Source organism: Parasteatoda tepidariorum, chromosome 10 (assembly GCF_982258835.1).
Source record: "Parasteatoda tepidariorum strain Cologne lab strain chromosome 10, Ptep-v5.0, whole genome shotgun sequence".
NCBI classification, from domain to species: Eukaryota; Metazoa; Arthropoda; class Arachnida; order Araneae; family Theridiidae; genus Parasteatoda; species Parasteatoda tepidariorum.
The window spans coordinates 75,011,297-75,027,652 of NC_141764.1; the positions used below are offsets into that span (position 1 = coordinate 75,011,297).

The following is a 16,356-nucleotide window of genomic DNA, read 5'->3' on the forward strand; positions in this document are numbered from 1 at the left end:
CTAGGTACAAGAACTTATCGACTGTATGGGGTCATAAAATCATCCTCACAGCCAAAATTAAGTTGGTATAAAAACTGAAAATGAAACATAACATCTCTTAAGCGGACGCCATACCACGAGAGAAAATTTTCATCCCAAATTTTCTTTCACCTCCTTTACTAATTTAAAATTTTAAAAAAAGAAAAAGTGAGTGTAGGCAAACCTGGAATAAGCCATTAAGTTTCCGTTGCTGAAAAAAAAATTATACTATCAAAATACAAACAACTTACTAATAAAGAACTTCATCCATTGCGTAATCCTAAGTTATTTTCTAATAATTTATTTTCATTTTGATATTTCAAAAATTTCTTTTTAGTATTTGAAATTTCATGGTGTACTCTAGGTTTGTCTGAACTCACGTTTTCTACACTTTCAATTTTAAATTAGTTATGAAGGTGAAAAATGGTGATGGAGGTGATGTTTCCCTTGTGGTATGCCGTCCTCTTAACAGTGTAAATATTCGAAATCATAAATAATTACCTAAACACTCTTTTTTCCTTTTCTTTTTTTATCAAAAGAATTCGGTAACATTAGAATAATTTTTTAGGAGTGCATACTAAAAAAAATGGTCAAAACGAGAGTGTGGTCAAATTTGGCTTTGTGTGAACACCAAAAAGAACGATACTTTTTACCGTAGTGCTTTGTCAATGGCCTTCGAAAAATTAAAAGTAAAATATTGCAATATAGTATGCGTTCAAATATATTAAATGTGGTAATGTTATCATGATGCCATAGAGTATAACATAAAACCTATTTATTCACTTAAATTTACTTTTCAGTTTTTTATCTTGACCAAATGAGTGGTATTAAGATCTAAAATTAAAAAAAAAGTAAACAGGATTTCGGGGTAAAAACTTCACTATCTGAACAGAAAAACAACAAAATGAATGGTTTAAATACCGCATAATATGATTTTATAGCTATTTTTTTTACCAAAAATGTCTTTACTATAAGTTACCGTAATTGAACAAGAATTTCATTCTCTGTGTAGAACTGAATTATTTTAATTTTTACAAATGCCCATTGAATGCCCTTTTGCAGAAAAAAATATTAAAAGCTTGAACATCAAATAGCAGAGTTAACATTCTGATTAAACGTTCTTGAACCTTTAATACATTTATTTTAATGTATTTCCTTGAATACTTTTAACTTAAATATTTATTGATTTATTGACTATTCATTAATAAATATTAATAGATAACTATACATAAATAACTATTAATAAATAACTATTTAAAAGAACCGATATATCATTTTCTAAATAAAATTGTTTTCACTTTGAAAAAAAAATATGAATTGCAACTATGCTTAAAGTCAAACGTTTATTTTAAGTAAACAACATTTAAAGAAATACAATTTCCAAAATGTTACAAAAATTACTCTGAAATTATCCTAGGACATTACAGTTCCTATTACAAATTCGTATCTCAAAATTTATTATAAAATATTACCAAACATACATAAACATACATAATATTACCTTTACATTACATAATATTACCAAACATACATAATGTTACCTTTAAAACTCTTCATTTCTTTTAAAATAACATTTAGCATTATGGATTTAAAAACTGGAAATTGCAATCAATCAGTAATCGAGTTATAGGTTTTTGTTGAATTTTCACTGAATGAAAATCATTTTTCCATTAATGACAGTAACATAAGTTTAAATATGCTGACAATACGCCTTTAATGCAACGTTTAAAAGGACATTTTTGCAAATAATTAAATGGTGATTTGTAATAACTTAAACTGCCTACAGCTGTAACTAATCATGTCCGCAAGTTTCAAATAAAATTTTATAAATAATGCTTGAAATTCAATACTTACATATGCATGTTTAAATGTGCAAACTGCAAATAAATTAAAATAATTGAAAATATCATTCAAAAAATATTTTATTAAGCATTAATTAACAACGAGACAAATACAATATAGCTTACACTACAAAAATAGTACTTATGAAACTGAATTTAATATGATTAAGCTCATTTATGATTTAACATTCTTTTTGAACTTGATTGTAAATGCATTTATTTTCCACAATGAATCATGACTTTTATGGCACCTCCAGCACCTGTATGTGCTGTTTCAAATGCTTTGATGCTTTCTTCAAGTGTAAAATGGTGCGTGATTAGAGGTTTCAAATTTATAGCACCACTGGAAACTAGTTCCAAGGCAGTGGGATAACAATTGACGTAGCGAAAGATTCCACGAATGTCAACTTCTCGAATTGTTGCTTCAATTATGGGGATTTTAATTTCGGGGGCTCCAAGTCCAATTAACATTAGTACACCACCAGGTTTTGTCACCTATAAGAAGATACATTTTACTAAAAATATGAACAGAAAAAAATTTGAAGAATTCAATCAGACAATATTTTAAAGATTTAATTTCATAAGTTTGTGAATTAATCAGGTATTTTGAAAGTTCAAAACCTAATAAAATAGAAAAAGCTTGTTATGTTCTGCTTAGGAAACTGAAAAATTTATTCTCGCTCTTATTAGTTTAAAAATTGTTAACAGATGGAGCTGCCAAATGAAACAAATTTTAAAAATTAATTTTCTAAATAAACATTTTTGGCAGAAAAAGTATAGAGCAGTGCAAGAAAAATTTTCAACATTATCTGTAACTGCAGGGTTTAAATATACAGAGAAAGTATTTCATCTAGAATTGTCAGATAAGCAACGGATGACAATACTTTATTTTTGTTGAACGACGTTGCTATGTGTTGATAAATTTTATGAAACTAATTTTTATACGCTAATAAATAAAAATTGAATGACTCATTTAAATATAAATTTATGCAGGTTCAATAATAATAGCTTTATTCAATCTTATTGCTATTTAATGAAAAATGATTATTAGCTTTTTTTGAATGCATAAATAGTGTTTAGTTTCTACAAGTTTTTCTCTTGCATGTCATTTATTTTAATTTAAGTTCCTTTGAGTTTGGTCATTTTAAGACATCACAGTGATAGCTCGAAGTTCTGAAATTTACAATTATGTTCTTAACAAAGTTGAGAATCTTCAATAGCAGTTTGTTTCTTTTTAAACCATAATTATTGCTTTGTTTATGAAAGTTCTTCTATTGCCTATCATTTATTTCAATTTAAAAGTTTTTATTTCAATAACTTATTTAGCAGTAAAAATTTTACTTTTTTAGAGTGGAGTTAATTTTCGTGATTTAATAATGGATTTAATTTCCTAAGACACACTTCAAATTGCCTTAACTAACGCTGATAAAATTTATGGTCAAAACTACCAGAAAAATATTTACCATGTTTCTGGCTCCATAAAAACACAAAAAAGTTCGGTAACTTTTACCGAAGCGCTTTAGTTATAAATGATGTTAATAAAATATGGTTTGATAATTAGTGATAAAATTTGATAAATTTTATAAAAATTATTAATTTTTTCATAATACCTCAGAACATGGCATAAAATCCACTTCGGTTAAATTCACTGTTCAGTTTTGTATTCTTCACTAAATGTGTGGTCATCAGAACTTTGAAATTTTAAAAACCAGAATTTGCGGTTAACAGTTACCATATGAACGTAACACTTACATGAGGAATGATTTAAAAACCGTATATTTTGGCTTTTATTTTGATTTTTTTTAACCAGAAATATCTCCATACAGCACGGTAATTTCGCCAGCATTTTTTGTGTGTGTAGTAATGAGCGAAGCTAGTATGGTTTGCATAGCAAACCATATAAGCAATCCTCAAGGCAAGTATAGCATAGATAATCAAGCATAATTAAATAATTATAATCAAGCATAATCTCAAGCTTAGTACTATTCAAGGGTAAGGAAGCCTCAGCGAACAGAGGGTGGAGGCCGCTAGTTTTGATTAATTTTGTTGTTTGTTTCCTTTTATAAATGTATTGATTAAATTTACTATAAAGGAAGAAACTGCATTCCACATTGAATCAAAACTAAACATAACTATGATGTTTATTGTAGTTTAATAAAATTTCACTGTTTTTGAAATTATTGTTTTAGAAAACTCACCTTCATACCAAGTTTTACACTCGGTTCTGCTCCACTGCATTCAAGGGTTATATCTGGTTGCCCACCAAGCCTGGCAATCACTTCTTTCATAACGGCTTCGATTTCCATATTTTTCACACAAACAGTATTTTTTGCACCAAGGGTTTGGGCATTAGAAAGACGGTTTTCCAAAATATCTATCGAATGAAACAAATATCGAATATTATTGATAATGGTTGGGATAAAATATTAATAAATTTATATTATTTGACACAAAAACAAAATATATAGCCATCATGTCTTCAAAGTTTAATTTATTTTTATTATTTAATTATATTAACTAATGATATTAATTATATTAATTATTTACAATTATTAATATTCTATTTTAATCATAATTACTTATAATAATTAATTATTATTTATTAATTTATTTTCGTATTGAGATGTATGAAGAATAGCACTAATAATAAGTAGCATCACTTACTAAAATAATACATTAGTAATATAGGATTCAGAAAAATACTAAATTTTACTCACCAGTGACACATATTTTTGAAACACCCATGGCTTTACATGCTAGAATATTTAGTAAGCCTATCGGTCCTAAAAGGAAAACAGATATTAAAATAAAAAAGATTACAAAATTTTAATCAGATAAAATTTAAAAAATTATCACTCTTCAAAATTGAGAAAAAAGAATAAGATTGAGAATAGTATCTCAATAGAGGATGGTAGGCTTTAGGGTACATGTCTGTACGCTATAGTGAGTTGATATTCATTCCCACTCAAATTAAAACTTGCAAATTAAAAAATTTAGCTACTATTACCTGCTTATGAGATGTGAATTTTACATTTTAACCATTTTTGTAATAAATCATAAAAAATGGTCAATAATTTGGGATACACTCTGTGAAATATACTAAAAATGGTTCAAACATTGAGATATTTGAATCTAAGACAATTGGGCAGCGATTTTAGCTAAAATGACGGTTAAAATTAATCGATAATGAATAAGCTAATGAATTTTCGTCTTTCAGGTTTGCAAAAAAAAATTTAAAAAATCCTAAAATTAAACTTTAAAATTTTATAACGGTAAAACCTTTTAATGCGACACTCTAATAAAAATAGTGATATAAAGACATTTAAAAGTGAACATGAAATAAAGCAAGAGCTGAAGGATTTTCAAAACAGCAACAGCAAATTGCACAAAAATAAAGCAAGAGTTTAACAATTTTCAAAACAACAACAGCAAATTCTACAAACCAGCTCCGCAAATGAGGACAGACTTGCCAGCAATAACACCAGACCTTTTACAACCATATACAGCAACAGAAAGTGGTTCAATCATGGCACCTTCATCATAGCTTACATTGTCGGGAAGCCTAATTAAGATTAAAGCATTGTTGAAATAAATGTTTCTTGTCTAAACTTTTAAAAAGCAACCAAGTCGTAATCTTTCAGTAAATTTTATGTTTTCAAAAACTACTGTGTATTTGTAAAACTTATTAAAGTCCTAAAATGATCCCTCGCAGTTTTTGTACAATTTCAGATCAATTTCAAAATTTTGCAGTAATATGAGAAACATATACACTGGCAAACTTTTCATTTTATTAAATTGTTATTTTTTAAGAATTTACAATATTTAAAGTGTCCGACATGCAAACTAGTTTGGTCGCAATTATTTAAATTTAACTTATTTTTCTAGCATTTTGGTACTAAACTAATTCAAAATTGTGTGTATGATATCGTTTAATTTTTTTTTATTTATTTATTTATTTTATTGTTAACTTCGTTGCTGGATAATTTTTGTCTAGTACATTTAACATAATCTCTCATGCGTAAATATCTTGAAAGCAGAATATTATTTTTTCCAAATTATAAAATACCCATAAAAGTTAGGCTGCATTCATGTTTAAATTCTTGAGATAGAGATACATATTTATTAGTCAATGATAAATATATATTTTTATTACGTTATTTTTATTTTAGGGTCAAAAGTCTAATTCAGTGATAGAATCTAGTCTAAGTACAAAAACTATGCATGCATTAAATACCATGAGTAACTTTGATCTATATTTCGGATATTCTCCCACTACTGCTCAATATTTACGTTAACCTAAGAAACTAAAATGAAATAGGCTAACTTGTTAGTTCAGACGATATGAAGTTACAAAATAAGACACAAAAATATTCTTTTTTCCTTAATTGATATGCTTTTCTTTTCGACGGATTTGGAATATTTAAGCTAAAAATGCAAGAGGGGAAGCCACCTTGCAAAAAACGGCTCCAATCGAGGTAAGAGTGCAGTTAAAAATTAATACGCATAATCGATTGAGTTCAAATTTTGGGGTTTGCGTTCAAATTTATACTACTTAGATGAGATGAGATACTACGTAGATTTAAGAACAATAAATTTATTTGCTCATCATTGAAATAAATAATAAATAACTAATTTATGCTAAATATTACCGTTATTCACCATCTTTCCAAAAATACAAGCAAACCCTACCGGAAGTCTTAAGGTCCTCTTCTGACGTCATAGCATTGACGTGACTATTTTTTTTGACGTTCCTGATTTGTTTGTATACTCATGGAGTACTCAGTTGCTCTGAATTTAATATTTGAGTCGTGTTTTTGAGAAAAAAACGTGTTTTTCATATTGTAAAATTTCCGATGAGGTTATGAAGAAACTTCCTTTGGAAATTTATTCTATATTGATATGTTATTACCTTAACGTTGAGATGAGGCTGTACGTAATTTAGTTTACACCAGCAAAAATTCTTCTACCAACAAAACTCTTCTGCATGCAATGAAAAGTATTTGTATGCCAAGTGAATCTTCTATTGAAAGTTAAAACAATCTCTACAAATACTGCCACCTTCCGTGGAGAACATGAAACACGATCGAGAATAAAGCGAATAAAAGCACGTTTTAAATTCATATAAAAAAAAAATTTTATTCGCTTCATCAATTCCGATGATATGACAAAATACGCAAAAACTGAGATTAACAGTAACGGAACGGAATTTTAATCGATCCTGCTAACAGTTCAATTTCTCTTTTCTATTCGACTATTTTCTTCAGATTTCAGCAGCCTCCCATTTTCGAGAGAATCAAGAATCTATGTCTTACTTAAAAAAAAAATTATGTTCAAAAAATTACGCTTATTTATTTATTTTTTTTTGCTGATTTTTTAACATGATATATCGTCTGCCCTAATTAATTAGGTTATTTATGATTAGGCACATCAACAATTGAAATTGGGTCCTTTCATAGAAATTCGATGTTCCGTTCGTTTTTTTCCTTTCTTCGCTGCACATTTAAATCAATTTTTCCTCTAAAAGAAAATGACAACTTCACTAAAAGAAGTTTATACAAATCGTCACACTGTAGTACAAATTTCTTGTACTCGTATTTTGACTTGTAAACGAGTAAACTTTTAAATGAGTAATACTTGTACTCATGAAAAAGAACGAAATTTGTACAAATCGTCGCATTAAAGTGCAAAATACTTGTACTCATATAGTCACAGAAAATGTATCTCAAAATAGCTTACTTGAAACAATAATCCGCATCATGACAGTAATAACGGCACAGTGATCCATCGTGTGGTGGTGTAGCACAAAATTTTATGTCAGGACAAATATTGTAACTTCCTTTCTTACAAAACTCACATTTTCCACAAGGTACACCTGGCTCAATAGCTACCCTGTCACCTAAATATGTAAAAAGCACACTAGCTTATCAAGACGTCTCAAATCGAAAGGAAGAAATTAAATGAATTAGAACAAAAATGAATTAGAACAGTTTTTACTTTATTTATTATTTAGAAAGTCCAATTTTTATGTCTGTAATAAAAAATATTCTGAGGCAAAAAGTAAAAATGAAAAAATATGTAACGAGAAATTATAAGATCTGAGACAAGTAAAATTGAAAAATAGAACACTCTTGAAAGAACTTAAGCCTTTCTCATCAAAAATTATTTTTATTTTTTTTAAACAATTTTTGGGTAAAAAAGAATATATTTCCCGATATATTTTCTCCTTTTTATTTATTTACTTATTTTTGTTCATTTTCTTCTTTTTATTATTTATTTTGTAAGAATAAAAATTTTACAAAATTCACCAGGCACCGCGAATCACTCATGTTTGCTTGAATATAAAAAATATCATTAATTTATTTATATTTCTTCTTATTAATCACGGACCATTACTTATAATTGCTATGAATAATTTTGCTCATAACAAATTAATTAACGAAAAAAAATAAAGGAAGAAAGTAAGCGAATCAGTGAACAAGAGTGCGTATTAATACCTAAAAGCCTATACGTTAATATTTGAATTAATTTTTAAGCAAATAAAAAATATAAAAATCTAGATTTTTTGGCTGTCTCGATTATAATATCTTATGTTTTATTGATCTATGTTTTAATTATATCAAAAAATGGTGTACTTTAGTATTAAATTGTGCTTATATATATATATATATATATATATATATATATATATATATATATATATATATATATATATATATATATATATATATATATTTATTTAAGCGACTTAAAACCACAAAGTATAGCATGAGGCTTACAGTTGTAAGTAGAAAACAAAAAGAAGAAAACTTTACAAATTTACATTAAAAACAAAATTCCGCAAGGCCGCAAGACTTTCAATACTTTTGACCAGTTCTGATAAACGTGCTATATTAGCAGCAAGAAAAAGCGATGTACATGACATCACATTCTAAATGAAATTCCAGGTTATGCAAGAACATATAAATCCATTGATAATGTAATAGATCAAAACGAGGTTGTAAACTACCCAACTGAATTTCTGAATTCACTTGATTTGCCAGATGTGCTGCTGCACGTTTTATCATTGAAAACGGGAGTACCTATCATTCTCTTCCGAAACATCAACCCACCCAGACCTTGTAATGGTACCCGTCTTTCAGTGAAAAGAATAATGATAATATATCCTCGAAACTAATATTCTAAACCGCAAATTTAAAGAAGATATTCTGATACCGTGTATTCCAATGGCCCCCACAGATATGCCATTTGAATTTAAACGTTTGCAGATTATAGTGCGACTTGCTTTTGCCATGACCGTCAACAAAGCCCAAAAAATCCCTGCTTCTCCCACGGACAGCTATCTGACCTGGTCACGTGTCGGACGACCTTCTAATTTATTCGCGTACACTCCAAGTGGTAAAACAAAAAACATTACTTATTCAAACGCCCTTGAATAAGCTTGATAACAACGAACCGGGAAATTGCCAAATACTTTTCATCAATTAAATACATCTCTGACCATAATTAAATGCAAAATCTGAAGCATCTGAGCAACAGTAATCAAAACTGGTTATCGATCAATTGCACAACTCTCAAGCCCATTCCTCTGAAACATCTGAGCAACAGCAAGGAAGACAGGTTACCGATTTAAAATGCATTGCTCAAGCCCGTTTGTCTGAAACATCAAAACAATGGAAAGTAAGAATATAAAACGATAGAACACTCACTTCTCTATTCAAACGCCGCCAATATGCTGGTTTAAATCTTAGTGTATTTCACTATTTTCCAATTACTATTTATAGTCTCTATCCAAGTTATCATAGGAAAAATAAATCATTTATGTGTGTTTTGTAGTGCTCTTAAATTTAAGAATGAAACAGCTGAAATTTGCTGTTCTGGTGGAAAAGTGAAACTACCAGATTTATAGTCGCCAACCGACACATTATCAACAATGGTTTGGTGATAATATAAGTTGTAAAGTTGTGCGGTTGAGTTTACTTGTATTCGGACTAACCATTGGAAATTTACGCGGCTTTTCTTTCAGGTTAATGGAACTGAGCGGGCTAAGAATTTCATGAAATAAATTTTAGTTTAACGTTAAGTTTCAAAGTTCTTTAATTTTTCTGTTTTTTTTTATCCAAATAATAGCGGCAGAGGAGTTGTTTTATAAATATTACAGTTAATTACTTAATATTCCATTTCACACGATTATTCTCTCCCTTTAATCAAGCGTTAAAGGCTTAAGAATTGCACATTTAGAAATCTTAAAATAGTCTTAACTCTCTGTACTTTTATGGTATGAGCACGTGATTCTTTATCATGATTGCTTTGAAGAAACGACTTTGGTTAAAGATAAAAAGTGGATTGATAAAAGTTTTTGATATTTGAAAAAAATTATGAAGAGAGTATTCCTTCAATCTTAATCTCTTTCATTTGAAGAACCAGATTTCAAAGTACTGATACACGTGATAAAGACTTGTCACATTTATCTCTAGAATTACTATTATTTTACTATTATTTTACTGAAAATAATAGTAACAATAGTAGTCATGTAGAAGCTATTCATAGAAATTCTAATGAAGTAATCATGAAAGTTACTGAATAATTAGATTTTTTTTTTCATTTTTCATAATACTGTGTAATAAGCTTCCAGTAATTCAAAATAATCAGTAACTCTAGAGAGATGAGATAGTGAGTTCGATCTTGATTATTTAGCCTAATTACTGTCGATGATAAACAATGTGTTAGACTTATAAACTATTAATAGTTAATACTCATTAAATTTGTATCATTTCTTAAAAACACTGAAACAGTTTAAAATAAGACTATATTATTAGCTTCAAAAAATTTTTTTACATTAACACATTTTTTTACAAACTACTGAAACGCATTATATTTATAGTAGTTTATAACTTTAAATACGATTTTTATTATAAAGACTTTATTTATATTTTATTATAAAGACTTATTATTGGATGCATAAAATAATATAACTAATTTTAGAACATCAAAATGAGCACTTATAGAACAACTGAATTTACCTTTCAGTCAAAAATTAAAGTTAACTAAATAGAATGAACCTTATTTTAAAAAATTTAACCAAAGTGCAACCTATATATTTCTTTAAAAATTAAATGCAAGTTGAAAGAAAACTTTAAATCAAAATGTCAAATTAAATCGAAAGCATACCTTCTTTTAAGTGTTGCACATTTTTACCAATTTTTACAACTTTGCCACTTGATTCGTGACCAACGATCATAGGTTCTTTAACAATAAAATCGCCGATTCGACCATTTTTCCAATAGTGAATATCAGATCCACAGATTCCAACACTTTGCATTTCAAGTAAGACCTCTAAAAAACAAGATAAATATTTGTATGATGGTTCATGGTTGATGTGAAATCCAAATAAAATAATGTCTACGCTCAGTAGTACGATCCCCATTACATTGACCTTTCCATTATAAGGACAGATGCATTGAGAGCCGTTTTGTATTCCATAGACTCAATGTTATTTCAGTCTCCATTTGATGGACCACTCTTAACCTTTCATTCCAGTATACCGACCAAAAGTTAGACTTAAAAAATTCTAGATCAAATTGTGGCAAAATATACCGGCACCCAGAGTGCCAGTTCTTTTTACCGTAAAGTGCATTTCTACCGTTAAATGTTGAAAAATAAAAACTCTGATGTACCATAATTGTTACAGCAATATTTATTGCGAATCACTGTATCACTGTAGTTTAATAATCATTTCTGTAATATATATTGTACAAAATATTACGGTAATAAAAAATTGCGGAAGATGCTGTCAAAGTGCAAGTACTTTTTACCGCAATTTGATCCAAAAAAATTTTACATAGTCATTTGATACTGAAAAATTGTTAAAGAAATTATTTAAACCATTATTTCTTTTGATGTTACCCTCAAAATATATGTAAAACACCTTGAATTCTCCTTTAATAAAAGAAAAATGGCATAACTTCCTAGTTTCTTACCTTTAGTGGTCGTAATTTAAGGTCAAATCATTGGTTATTTCGCATTTATAATTGAAGAATGGAGAACCCTAACCACTCAATTATTGGTTGAAAGGATGCATTCACAACCTATGTAATATTCTTTGCAAAGGATACAATAAATGTGTTTATCACATTTTTTATTGATAATTTGATTCTCTATTTCTGTGAAATATTTATCTCTTGTGCAGTCTATTTTCGAATTAATATGTTCGGTGTTACGTTTGTTCTCAGTTATCCTAACGTATGTTATTTATCAAAAATGGCAGCCAGAATCAGCTGATTATTTTCGACGCACTTATAAAGTATTATTTCAAATGTTACTTTTACCTATATATTAGCATAGAAAAATAAAGTCGCATTATTACAACTTTTCTCTATTTGTATCTAAATTGAAACTAAAGTCGAACATTGCTTTATTAGAATTAATTTTCTTAAGGGAGTTAATAATTACGGTATTTTTATACACTCAGGATCGAACGACCTCACGTTATAGTGTCCGATTTCACAAGGGTCGTTCTATTGAGCGTCGATTGTTAAACAAAACAAACAAAAAGAAGATTATCAATATCATGCTGCTTATCATTTTCCATAATTACCTGCAACACGATTTTAAATTCACTTTTGAAAGTGGTTTATCTTGAAAAGAAGCCTGTAGAAGGATTTTAAATTTCTAAGATATTGTTCTTTCCGTGAATTTAATATAGAAAAATCTCAATTAAAAATGGCGCATGCAAAAAATTTCACTTTATTGTGTCTCAAGGTTTCACAATGTGATTTGAGTGAAGAGAGGTGGAAAAAAAGGATGCCTTTCTGAAAATTATACCGTAATTATTTGGAGTAATACAATATTTCTACTCATTTCTCCACAATCTTATGCAGAAATAAAAAAATTTCTCTCATGACTCAGATCGGGCTTAAACTTTTATATTCATCTGATAATTTTAGGCTGCTGAAAACTCAACATATACAAATCTTTGCATTTATTCAAAGATGAAAAAAAAATTTCAAATTAGTATACTATAATTTAAAATTTCATAAAAATTTAACATTCTTACTTTAAGGGTTTTCTATGAAAGTACATAGCTCGAATTTTCTTAATCTTCTCTGGGAAAAAAAGTATTGTCAAAATTACCACAATATTGTTAAATTTACCGTATGCCTGGCCTTATAGAACACCGAAAATCTCGTTAGTTTTAACCGAAGCATTTTGGTATAATTCACTATAATATATGGTTTTTGAGTTTGTGATAAAGTTTGATAAATGCGGTAAAATTTAGTAGTTTTATCATGGTACCAGTGAACATGGCCTAAAATCCATTTACACACTTTACTTTTCAATTCTCTAATTTTTGCTAAATGTGTGGAAATAAGAACATTAATCTAAAAACCAGAATTTTCAGCAAACCGTTACCATATGAACAGGAATTTTTCTTTTTTTCTTTTTTTTTTTCTCTTTACCAAAGAATTCATTACTATAGCAGTGCAGCAATTTTACCAGAACGATTTTCTCCGTGCAAGAACTCGGTTTTATAGACTTCTCATTCGAAAAACACAGACAGATCTTAACTACACGATCTGTTTCAGTCTTACCTTTTTAGGAGAACACATAAAATAAATGTCGAAAACTGAAGTAGGTTGCTTGCACTTTTTGTGTCATTCTTACATAAGATACATTTCTTTATTCAGTTGAAGTCTGTCTCCAATAACATAATAACATTCCTAAATTTGAAAAAGAAAAAAAGCGGAGGATTTTCTATTTCCTTTTCAGTGAAAAGTACAAATCTATTGAAGAAATCAGTAGCCGATGATGAAAAAATTTTTGAGTTTAACTATTGCGTTTCTTTTTCTTTCACTTTTTTTTTATTTTTCTAAACTGAACTGTGACTGTGTGAACTGAAACTGTGACAGAAATATCGCAGGAAATATTTTTAATTTAATAGAACCATCTCAAAAGTTTTAATTTCTTTTGCAGTTTATGAATGACATCAAGTATCAAGTATTTCAATTGTAATATAGTCCTTTTTTTAAAGTGATACAAAAGTTCTTTTTTTAATATTATTATTGTTGTTGTTTATTTATTTATCTTAGTAACTTTAAAAAATTAAGTGTTAATCATAGTTAGAAATTATCAACTACTTACTTAAATTCATAAACAGTTTAGTTGATACAATTGCAGGAATACTTATTTTACATAATTCAAGAATTTTGAAAAATGTAGTCAATTTTGAACTTTTTACTTATAATACATGAAAAAATTGCAAAATACTATTCAAGGTCAATTCCATTGGGGAAAATATATCTATATTTAATAAATTTCCTTAATAGGAAATCACTTTTTCAATCAGGAGAGATAATTACTTTTCTAAAGTTATATTTTACTCAAAAGGGTGCTCAATTAAATTATTAATTGTATTTAACTGTGCAATATCGGAAAAATAAATTTAGAAAATTACATACCATTTGGTTGAGGTTCAGGAACTTTTCTATTTTCCTGAAATTTAAATAATACTAATTATGATGTGGTAAAGTATAAAAAACAATATGTTACAAAATTCAGTTGTTAAAAAAATTACTATTAAGATTATTTTAAGAAGAAAAGTAAGGATTTAAATAATAAATGATATATCTTAAGCAGAAAGTTAGTTTGCTCAAAAACTGCAATGCGGTTATTTTGCAAATACAAATATGAATTTATTATAATACTTTCATTATGAATATTTAAAGAATTCAGTTAGGTATACGTTAAAGACTTTTAATTTGAATATTATAAAGGTTTATTAACAGTTAACTTCCCCAATATATCTAAAACTCAAAAGTTTTATTCAGTTTTAAAATAAAATACAAAAAAAAGTTGCATATGTCATTCACCATTATATTATTAACGTATGTTAACTCAGCCAAAAATTCTTATTGAATTTTCAACAAAATTCAACTACAGAGGTTTAAAAAGTTTGAAAAGTAAGTATAAGACAAATGGTATAATGACAAAAGACTTTAAATAGAGTGTGCAGCAACTTATAATATAAAATTAATAATAAATAAATGAAATAATTGTTCGTAAACAAAATATTTAAAAATTAAGTAAATGAATAAGAACAATTTATAAAAGTACTTACCAAACGCAAATCATCAATTTTATTTAAAACCGCACACAAATTATCCTCAATCATTTTTCATAATACTCACCTACAGAATGTCGAATACTATAAAAATGTCACTGCAAATAAAGTGTAACGGACTATAAATAGAGTAAATATTGACTGCTGACAATTACTTTAAATATAGACAGCTCTTTGTAAAAGTGCAATCTTAGAAAGTTGAAACTATGCCAGCAATTTCTATGACCAACTAAAAACCGATATAGGAGCCAAGCCTTCAGAGATAAGCCAATCAGGCACAAAAGTAGATGACCTTGCAGACACTATACAACCTGTCTGACCCTACCTCACCTGTGAAAATCTGCTGACGTATTTTGTTTACTCCTAGCCGGGTGAATTTAATATGTCATAAGAGCATAAACGGAATGGAATAACAATTTATGAAATATGTCAGACGACTTAAGTTAAAAGGTTTGCTTACAACTTCAATGTTCGTTTGCTAATAAAAGAAAACGATTTTATTTAATGTCGATAGTTCTTTATATAAGTAAAAAAATATTTTTTAGGAGTTTCTTTCATCTCTTTTTTCTTTTTTTCTGAGTGCCTAGTGTCTTTTGTTGAGGAATTTCAGATGAATGAAATCATTTTATACCCTTTATAAATGTAAGTCAGAGTAATATAAAATTTATCTTGAGTTTTTAAAACTAGAAAATAATTTGGTTTCACTTTCTCAAAATCACCAATGTTGTCTTAATTAAAATTTTCATTAACTTTTAAAAATATTAAGAGTTTTAAAAAGTTCACAAAATATTATTTTTCTTCAGAAAATCGCCATAATAAGCGATTTTCTTATCGCAAAAAAATAGTTTCACAATAAAAATCACTTTATTAAATGCTATTTTTAATGAAGTTATTATAAATAAGCTGAACTAATTCTAAAAAATCTGTAGCCAGAATGTATTTTCTTATACATTTATTGCTCAAGGATTTTTAGACATCTAGAGATTCAAGAGACACTATTTTTAATAATTATAAAAACGACTTGCTTCTTAAAAGGAAAAAAAGAAAGGAAGAAAGAAAATTGACTTTGTATTTTATCTAAACCTACGCTCATAAAATACACTGGTTCTCATAAATTAATGATAAACCACATAAATCAGCATAACTCAAAAATTTGAGCACAGAATTTAATGATACTGGCATACATTATAGTACACGTAATAATGTATAAAACAACATAAGAAGTGTTAACCAGTCAATTATAATTATACCGAAATTAACATATGTATGAATTGAATAAATCAGATAAGTCAGTTCGTAATAAAGAAAGTATCTTCGGTATGGAGTACGATTAACTCTAGCACGAAACCTCAACACATGCATGGATGTGTTATGCTCTCA

General features: G+C 27.9%; 1 protein-coding gene across 1 annotated transcript; it reads right to left on the minus strand.

Annotated features, from left to right (window-relative positions):
• Nucleotides 1-1,922: 1,922 nt before the first annotated feature.
• LOC107448906 (sorbitol dehydrogenase) lies at nucleotides 1,923-15,387 on the minus strand. The gene is made up of 8 exons (XM_043043787.3): nucleotides 14,974-15,387; nucleotides 14,315-14,348; nucleotides 11,028-11,192; nucleotides 7,596-7,755; nucleotides 5,303-5,421; nucleotides 4,577-4,642; nucleotides 4,058-4,233; nucleotides 1,923-2,354 (listed from the first exon to the last, which is right to left on the minus strand). Exons 1-8 carry the CDS (start codon nucleotides 15,025-15,027, stop codon nucleotides 2,076-2,078), a joined length of 1,053 nt encoding a protein of 350 aa, XP_042899721.2. The 5' UTR covers nucleotides 15,028-15,387; the 3' UTR covers nucleotides 1,923-2,075.
• Between the last annotated feature and the right edge of the window lie 969 nt (nucleotides 15,388-16,356).